The following is a 10,223-nucleotide window of genomic DNA, read 5'->3' as shown; positions in this document are numbered from 1 at the left end:
TTTTGCAGCAATTACAATGTGACTTGTAGAATCCATCACTCCAGCATACTCAGGAGATTTAATGCTTATCTGAAGGCCAAAGGCAATGGAGAACAGTACAGTCGTACATTTAGGTATAAACTCAGTTCAGTATAGAGGTCATTTCTTTGGTTTAAAAAGAAGAAATCCTAATCTCCTCACACCTCCATATAAGAATAGAACATGTTTAGAGAACAAATGATTGATATTAACACTCCTAACTGCACCGCTTAACACTTCAGTGATGGCGCAAATAATTCTATATATGTAATAAACATGTAATAAATATTACAAATATAGAATTTGCTCTGGAGAAGAGCATCTGCCAAATGCTGAAGATGAAAATATTACATCAAAACCCTTCCAAAAATACCCAGTAAAGCACCATAAAGCCCTACTCTTGTAAGCATAAGCAGTGGTGAGTAGGTTGTACAGAAATCTGGGTTAACTGATCTATTACTACATACTGCTACTACAAAATAAGGCAAATATTCTGCTTCAGAATTGAGTGAAAGTAACAACTTGACCCCGCCGTGAGACAAGTGATACGTGTGGCCTGCCATTCTGTGGTCAGGGGTGACATTTGCTGCTTCCCTTTTAATCATCCACTGGGTCGGGGTGTTGAGTTTATTTAAATGAGAATCTTTATTTATTATTTTGCTTTGAGTTTGGGTACTTTATGAATGCTTCCATCTACTCTTATGCAAGGCACTGGTGTCTTGGTAGGTGAAGATAGAATTGTATAATTGTATTGCATAAAAACAAATATGCATAAGACAACATAAAAACAAATAACCATAAGAGAACTCAAAAAATGATCTAATAATCTATTCTCTATTTCTGCCGAGGTTCACCTACCCCTGATGTCATGATGTTACTGAGCCTCAACCCGTCTCAGCTGCCATGGCTCCTCCCACTACCCCCTGATGTCATGATGTTACTGAGCCTCAACCCGTCTCAGCTGCCATGGCTCCTCCCACCTCCCCCTGATGTCATGATGTTACTGAGCCTCAACCCGTCTCAGCTGCCATGGCTCCTCCCCCCACCCCCTGATGTCATGATGTTACTGAGCCTCAACCCGTCTCAGCTGCCATGGCTCCTCCCCCCACCCCCTGATGTCATGATGTTACTGAGCCTCAACCCGTCTCAGCTGCCATGGCTCCTCCCACCTCCCCCTGATGTCATGATGTTACTGAGCCTCAACCCGTCTCAGCTGCCATGGCTCCTCCCACCTCGATGTCCCTCCTGTAGCGCACCACACCTCCACCCAGCCAACTGCTCTCCGCTGCCCTTAATGGATGTACTGTTGTGGGATGGGTCTCGGACACATGCACACCATCGGGACAAGACTAGGACTTCTAGAAAATGACTAGACATGACATGAATTGAATTGTTTGGGGTTTTGTTTTGTTTTGTTTTGTTTTTCATTTTTAATGAATTTTTCTCTTAAAATGCTTGTCATTGTGGTGACTGCTGTTGGCCAGAGGAGGATGGGACACCCCCCCCCCCCCCCCCCCTTTGAGTCTCGGTTCCTCTCAAGGTTTCTTCCTCATGCTCTGGGGAGTTTTTCCTTGCCACTGTCGCCCTTGTGTTGCTCACTGGGGGCTTGGACATTTGTAAAGCTGCTTTCTGACAACATCTATATAAATGCATTTTGATTTGATTTGATCATTTGATTTGATATTATTTTATTACTTTCTTAAGTCAAACCATAGCCTGCACTTCCTCCAGTCTAAAACACATTGTTTACATTTATTTGCACAGTAGTATGATTGTCTTTTTTCGATTACGTTTGTTAAACGCTTTGGTTTGGAAAAGTTCGCTACACATTTTACTGCCCAGGAGAGGGCGCTGTCACACATTATTTCGTAGTCCAATTTATCACCGTATAACGGGTGAGGAAAACCAGCAAGCTCCTCAGAAAACACTGCATCCCGGACAAGGTTAGGAGTTAGAAGTTGGGAGGTTAGGAGTTCGAGCTCTTTGCACACAATTTCTTGGGGCTCTTCCCACGGTTATTTTCTTTCTTGAGCATAACCATCACTTTAACTTGAATGCGAAAATGATTCTTTTTCTTTGCTTTGTTGTGTTGCTCACTGGAGCTCTAGAGTCGCGCCACGTAACTTCGGACGAAACATTTCTGGTGCCCAGCGCCGCGGAGACGCAGTCAGAGAAACTCGGTCTGCCTGCGGCCAGCCTCCGTCAACCGGAGCATCTGGGTCCAAACGGAAAAACCGAAAATGAGAAAGATGAAGATCCCTCGATTTCGCGGCCCGAGGTGCAACACAGGAGAGTTCCGCGCGGTGCCAAAGATTGGAAAGCAAAACCAAGAGAGCAACAGGTTGCTCATAACTACAAACACCACAGACCATACGACCCGGACGGCTATTTCACCACCCCGAGAATCTTCAATGGGTCGCTTCTTATTCACAACCCGTTATATCCGGTAACGGATGAGTCGTACAGCGCCTACGCGCTAATGCTGCTGTCGCTGGTCGTGTTCGCCGTCGGCGTTGTGGGGAACCTGGCGGTGATGTGCATGGTGTGGCACAACTACTACCTGAAGACCACGTGGAACTGCGTCCTCGCCAGCCTCGCGTTCTGGGACTTCTTGGTGCTTTTCTTCTGTCTGCCGGTGGTCATCTTTAACGAGCTAACGAAGAGGCGTTTAATGGGTGACCTATCCTGCCGAATCGTGCCTTATGTGGAGGTTAGTCTACCTTAGAGTCGAGCATGCAGGATTTTCAGCCCTTTTGCATTCTAGATAGATAGATGGATACAGAGGTTATGAACACCTCTCTTTTCTGGTATAAACTGCGTACACCTAGACGCAGAAAAGCCGATAAGCACAGCTGTCTGAAACGTCCTGTTTCTCTGGAAACCTTGTGTACTTTACTGCAGTGGTGAACATCTCTGCATCTTTTATTACAATATACTGCAGTACACGAGAATCACCTCAATGACACACACACACACACACACACACACACACACACACACACACACACACACACACACATATATATATATAAAGTGGCTTTGATTTCACTGGTTTAGACTTCACCTCAAATTTAGCGTCAGAGCCTTAAATGGTCAGTTTCTTGTGCCTGGGAAGCTGGGCATTTTTGTAATTGTTATGCAAATAAGCGCTTTGGCTAATTAGACTGAATGAGCGTACGTAGCTAATTGAGGTCATTAGTGTGTAAAATGGGGATTTGGCTCAAACTGCCTGAAACAAGAGTCTGTATTTATTTAAAGGTTAAATCGCTCGGTAGCAAAAAAGGAAATGTTTGTTTATCTCTAGAGTTTCTCCTGTGTGCTTTAAACTGCTTCATCCTCACTTCCATTCCTGGTACCCATGGAAGAGAGAGGATTGTCAAAGGATTTACTAAGGTTACATATTTTCTTACACAAACTGGTTCTAGGTACAGAGATGAAAATGTAGTCTCATCTGGCTCAAATGTGGGGTTTGGCACATGAGGGAAGCTGGTCACAATACACTTGCAGCAGTTCATGTTACTTTGTTGTAAATAAAAAGCTAATGGCTATAACCTTATGTTACTCCCCCTACTCTGCTACTTGCTCATCTCTCCTCACTCACTTCTCTCAGGTGACAGCTCTGGGCGTGACCACATTCAGCCTATGTGCCCTGAGTATCGATCGTTTCCATGCTCTGACCAGCACGTCTCCCCGGCCACACCAGATAGAGCCTTGCGCCTCCATCGTGCCGAAACTGTCAGTGGTGTGGGTGGGCTCTCTGCTCCTGGCAATCCCAGAGCTGCTTCTGTGGCAGCTGGTGACCGAGGTGTCACCCGTCACGGGTCTGCCGCTGGACTCGTGTGCCCGCCGTCCGCCGCCCTCACTGCCCGAGTCTGTGTACTCGCTGGCGGTGACTTATGAGGAGGCGCGGACCTGGTGGACCTTCGGCTGCTTCTTCTGCCTCCCCCTGCTCTTCTCACTCGCCTGCCAACTGCTCACAAGGCACGTCGCAGAAGACACAGGCCAACACGCCCGGCCTGCCTCCCCGTCCATGTCGTCATCTTCCTCATCATCTTCCTCGCCCAAGCACAGCAGGCAACGGCAGGCTCGGGAGCGGCAACTGGGACGCACCGTGCTAATGCTGGCAGCCGTGTATGGCGTTTGCAGCCTGCCTGAGCATGCCTGGACCATCGGCCTCACCTACACAAACCTGCAAGTGGGCGGGGCCACGGTGGCCCTGCTGGCTCTGATTGGCCAGTTCCTGATGTTTGTGCGCGCTGGGGCCACACCCATTCTAATTTTGTGCGTGTGTCGTTCTCTGGGGCGGAGCTTCATGGACTGCTGCTGCTGTTGCTATGAAGAGTGTCTGCCTGATGGAGCATCTCCGTCATCATCCTCATCCACAACAGCAACAGCTATGTCTTCCTCTCCATCCTCTCCTGCTTCTGTGAATGAGGACAAGTTACAGATTGTCTCTGGAACATCACCAGCCATCTTTTTTGACAAAATGAAGGACAGCTCTTCAGAGATGGCCATAGGGACTCCATGTTGAGCACCCCCCTACCCAGCACAGATACTGAGCACATTTCTTCTTAACATCTAAGACTTTTTTCTTTTTTTTTTTTTACTATTTTTTCAGATAAAGTTGCTGAAACTGAAGTACCTCTGAATTAAATACAAGAAGCCTATCATGTCAGCTTTTTGATTAGCAGGTCTCATATCAGTTCTCTGATAAACTCATGGACAGTGTAGCAGCTCTTTAGGAGCTTTGCTCTTTAGGACTCACTACCCTGCCTAGTCATGTGACTGTTTCCACCATAGCTCCTCAACTTTTCAGCATATATAGCATAAGCTGTGAATGACAATGCATCGTTGAATCGTTGATTAGGCCTAATTTCAGATTCAGATACAGATTCAGTGATCTGCCTCCAGTATCCAAACTGTTCTGCTGTTCCTCCATCTTCAGTTTGTCCAGTGGCTTTTGAGCGACCCATCTGAGGAGGAACAGGGACAGTGAATCAGTGACCTTCCTCACTGTCGCCCTTATAATTGCCAGTGTTGTGGTTTTCAGTCAGAGGTCTAGTCACCAGAAGGCCGCTTGTGTGCAGGCGAGTGTGCATGGCTGGGTGTGTGCTGTGAGGAGGTGGGTGTTTTAGTCACATCAGTTTCTTGCACAGCTTTTGCACCATGTCTAGATTCACTTCCTCTCTACACTGGAGATCCACCTCCTGTCTGTGCTGGAGGTCCATCCTATTCAAACTTGAAGCTTCTTTTTTACACTGAGAGTCTTCATTATTATTTTTAGATAAATATTGAGCATGGTTTTTTATAACACTGATATGTGTAATATGTGAAAAGTTACCCATGAGTAACATCAGCGATGAATTAAAATGTGTAATCAGGAGATTACAGGAAACAAACTGCAGACATGTAAGAGAGTCACCGAGTACAACTTCACACTCTCCTTGAACAAGAGAGACAGGATCAGTGACACAGCACTCATACAGCACGGAGCTGGAGTAAAACATCCTGTTTCTGTTCATGTTGTTCAGAGGACAGCAATAGACAGCCTTTGTAATTAGAGAAAAATAGTACAGTTATGCCTTGAGTAGGCATAGTTTAACACATAAACAGCATGTATCATAGACTCTGTGGATAATATAGCCCAGATTATTATATAGTTAATTATAGTTCCAAGACCCAGTACTGAAACTGGGCTTTATTTTTGTTTTATTCTATGTGAATTTTTATGGGTTATTTTCTTTTGAATTAAATAAAACATGCTAAAATTGTTTTTTGAATATTTGTTGTAGACAAGGAGAAACACACAGTGTGACCTTTCTAAGGCACAGAAAAGTTGTAGACAATGTGAACTTTATGGAACACAAAAATGGGATTCAGGTCATTAATCTTCCCATAGCCTCCTACTCATCTCTCTTTCCTCTGATTTATAACACACACACACACACAGAGGTGGGAAGTCTGTATGGATGCCTTTAAATTGGCAGCTTCTCATTCTCAGGCTAAAATGTTAGACTGCTGAGTCTTGGCCAGTGTTTGGGGGGGTCTTATAAGGGCCGTTTTGTTCTGTCGCCCCCTCAAAGCCTCTCTCTGGATCTCTGTCCGGGCCTGTCGGGGGTTGCTAAGCTACTGTCGTCACACTCTGGCTCTTAAACCGCGGAGGTTGCTAAGCGACTGTCACACCCCGTCTCTTCCTGCTCGGATCTCAAACATGCTGCGTCTTTCTTGCCTTCGCTTTCATAGCCTTGCCGGTTGCCACGGACACTGGGACTTTTTTTCTTAAATTCCTCCCCCGCATGCCCTTACATGTGAAGTCTGGCTAAACAAGTCTCTGGTCAGAACGCAAGGCAATTACAGAGTTCATTATAACCAAGCGTGCTGTTAGCCAGGACTGTTTACAGTGCGGCTGTAAGACCAGTGAACTCTAAGTAATGCAATTAGTGATCGCCTTTTAATAGTAAAAACCAGAACTAAAAGAAAAGAAAAAAACCCCACAAAGCATAATAAAAAAAAAACATGAAGTATGTCTACTTGTGTTGTATTTGTGAGAGTATTTAATTCATAAAACATTGTTATTGTAAGGAAAAAGTTTGTTTTACTTCACAGACATATTTTAGCCATGAGGGCCTCTATTAAGCATCAGAATAGGATGTGCTAAGTGAGTCCTGTAAAAGGAACACACACACACAGACAAACAGCCCACCATATATTGAAAGATTTAGGTTTACAAATGCTACAAAAGCGTGAAAAAACATGCTGGCTGAATACCTTCCTCAGTCACATTTGAGAATATACCATTTTAGTGTTTTCTTCTCATGCTAATCTTATTTCTGCTGTTACAAAAGCTGTTACTGAGAATGAGTGACCCATGTTGAGGGGCTTTGTGTGAGTGAGGAGACAGAGTTTGACACCCTCAAAACTCTCCTCTCACCTCCCCCAACATGTTGTGAGAGGACTCCCCCATCCTGGAGGAAACTAACAGTTCTTCCCAAGGCCAGTACTATAAGATGACTCGTGTCATGAGATAGGCTAGTGCGGCCTTCGACTGTAAACTCTCTCCGGACTTGTTGAGGCTGGGGGTTGGTTTAGGGTTTAGGCTTTCTTCATGATCTTGTGAGCTGTGATTGAGTACTATTTGTTTTGTCCCCTCAGGGAACAGGAGGGAAGTACTGTGTGTGTGTGTGTGTGTGTGTGTGTGTGTGTTTAGTATGCATTGAGTTCCCAAAGCTCTAGCGTTTCCTTAGTAACATGTTTGCGGTGTGTTGTGGTACAGTAACTTACACCGACATGTTGTCAGTCTGGGGTCCAGCTCTCTGCAGGCTCAAATCCGGATGAGAACCATTTCCTCCAGAACACACAGAACTGCACAGCGCCAGCTGTCAGAGAGTTGTCAACAACCCAGCGGATCCCGGCTTTAGGCTGCTGCCCAGTTCACAGGAGTCAGGGAACATGCAATGAAATGCTACAGCTTATCTGGGAATTGTGTCATTATTTTTCTCAGTGTAAGTTAAAGAGGAGCACTGGCTTGGATTCAGCACTGTGTCAGTGGTTATTAATTAATTTTCTGGATATCCTGCCTCTCTGACTCTCTCTTTCTTCTCTTCCTCTGTCCCATCTCTCAGTAACACAAGCACTATCAAACCTTGTGCACCAGGCCAAAGACCCAGCTTCCAGTCGCTTCTCAATATCCTAAAACACACAAATACACACACACATTTTGTGTTTTGAGGCTTGTATTACTTATCTTAAACTGTGATGTCTTATACTGACTGATTTTGTTTTAGTTAATTTAGTCTTTAGTATACAGAATGTTCGAAAGGCAGTGCATGTGCACACTTACACAGCCATCCATACAGGTCCAAAACCAACACAGAAGAGGCTCCTTTAAGGTCCAACTCCTGCCTGGCCAAACAAAAAAGACATTTCAGTCATTTCAGACAAAGGCCATTTGTAACACACAACACACAGACATGCAACACAATTTCTAACGCGTGCGCGCACACACAAACACACACACACACACACACACACACACACACACACACACACACACACACACACACACACAATCTCACACACACACACACACACATACACACACACACTCATACACACACACACACACACACACACACACACACACACGCACTCACACACATCCTGTCAGCAAAACCAACAGACCTCTGGAGAGCTCTTTAATCCTGCATTCTATACAAGCCTGTTGTACATAAAAATTCTGGTGAATGCATGGGGTGAGAGGGTGATTGCTCAGGGTGAGGAATGCTCTCAGAAAAAATATATAGATTTATCATGTCACTGTGTCCTGATGCTGGCTCAGCTTGTTGTTTTACTATTCCAGTTTATAGCGAGCTCGCTACACAGCCAAATAAGATGAGTGATCAGTGTTAGAGCAGAGAAAGTGTTTAACTTTACAGAGCTGGGCAACTCTAGGACCAGAGAAGAACCACAGAAAGCCAAGTTCAACAGGAGGAATTAAGTGATATGAAGTGTGCCTTGCTCCGCTCAGCACAGCACTGATTATACAGCTCTCCTTCCTCCCTGACGCATCATCACACTGGTACTTTGCTACTGTTTGTACTTCATAGTGGGGGAGAGAATTCTTCAGTGGGCCCCTGCGTCTTATTCAGCCTCAGTCACACTGAAGCTTTTGTGTGTGTGCATGCTTGCGCACAACAGACAAACTCTTGCTAACTGCAGCTGGAGAAAAAGAAACGCTTAAACGAGACTACCCTCTAGTGGTGAAACAAAAATGGACGCGTGGCCACATCAAGGTGAACATTTTTACAGACAATAACCTACGGCATGAACATATAGAAACCTAATAGGGTTCCAGTGGATGCTAAACACAAACTGGGACCATCTGTGAGACCCTCGTTTCTTTGATTATGCCACAAAATCTAATCTCAAACCTTGACCTTCAAACTTCCAATGATTTCTTAAAATATATACACATCACAAATGTGAAGAACTAGACCACAGATGGTTTGGCTTCACTACTAAATATAAAAACACATAATACCAGATCAGCATGTAGAAAATAAACATATTTACACACACTGCCCTCTACTCAGTGGGAATTATTTATTCTCATTTTAAAGATTACAAGAGCATCATGTACAGTTAGCACTGTAAGGACACAAATAGAGAAAAAAAAAGTCTGAATAAAGACCCCTGCAGAGTCTTCACCAGAAAAACACACAAACACCTGTTACATCAGAGGTGACCATGTCAACAAGTTTAAAAAGTTATTTTCATAAAGAAACAAAACCTTTTTTTAAAAAAAGTATGATAAAGGATGTGGAGATAGAGTTTATTAGAAATAGGATGAGGACGTGTGTGAGTCACAACCAGTCATGTGACAGAGTGTGGCATCTCAGGTAAACAAACCAGCAGGCGCTATCGCAAACTTGCTGTCCCACAATAATGACATGGAAGGGGTCCCACCATATCAAACTACTCTTTTCCTCCAATGATACAAAAACAAACAAAAGACATTTAAAAAAAAAAAATCTAAATAAACATGACAGAAAAAGTCATGACAGTTCTTGGTCTCATGGCAAAATGCCATAGATGATGCCTACCTTGGCCCAAGCACTGGACTACAACTCCTCCTAGCCCAGCAGTAGACCACAAATCCCACCCTAGACCACTAACAGTGTCACTGCAAAACACTTTCACAGTTTTTGGGGAAAAAAAAACAAAACAAAACAGACAATGACATAAGGCCTGGATTCCCACACAGATTAACCATAGCCTGGGACTAAACTGAGGTGCCAATGGTGAATCGCTGATGGACATTCTTTTTAGCCAAAATTTATTCTTAATCTGGTTCTAGGAAACTGTACCATATGGTTTTAAAGCAAAAATTAAGATGATGTAACCTTATAAAATATGGATTGAATACAAAAATTAGTCACAGTAGTAAAGAAAATCTAAATAAATAAATAAAAAGGGTTTACGGTGTATAAAAAATGAAGTTCCTCCAGTTTACCCTTTGGCTGAAAGATCAGTTACCACCTCCTACATATGCACAGCCACAAACACAGTTTTGTAAACCAATAAGGTGATTTGTATTTTTTCGTTTTAATCTTGTAACACAAAAATGAAACGGCTAATTTGATTCCAAGGCTATTAATGAGAATGGTTGTGTGTCACTATATACAACATCCAGTCAAAAAGCATGA

General features: G+C 43.9%; 1 protein-coding gene across 1 annotated transcript; it reads left to right on the top strand.

Moving 5' to 3' along the window:
• The first annotated feature begins 1,770 nt into the window (after positions 1–1,770).
• Positions 1,771–5,789, top strand: gpr37l1a (G protein-coupled receptor 37 like 1a). Its single transcript, XM_027025428.2, has 2 exons — positions 1,771–2,728; positions 3,629–5,789. Exons 1-2 carry the CDS (start codon positions 2,081–2,083, stop codon positions 4,547–4,549), a joined length of 1,569 nt encoding a protein of 522 aa, XP_026881229.2. The 5' UTR covers positions 1,771–2,080; the 3' UTR covers positions 4,550–5,789.
• The last annotated feature ends 4,434 nt before the right edge of the window (positions 5,790–10,223 follow it).

The sequence above is a fragment of the Electrophorus electricus genome, chromosome 20, assembly GCF_013358815.1.
Source record: "Electrophorus electricus isolate fEleEle1 chromosome 20, fEleEle1.pri, whole genome shotgun sequence".
NCBI classification, from domain to species: Eukaryota; Metazoa; Chordata; class Actinopteri; order Gymnotiformes; family Gymnotidae; genus Electrophorus; species Electrophorus electricus.
Note: the sequence above shows the minus strand (reverse complement) of the source record. Positions and strands in the feature narration are given on the sequence as shown.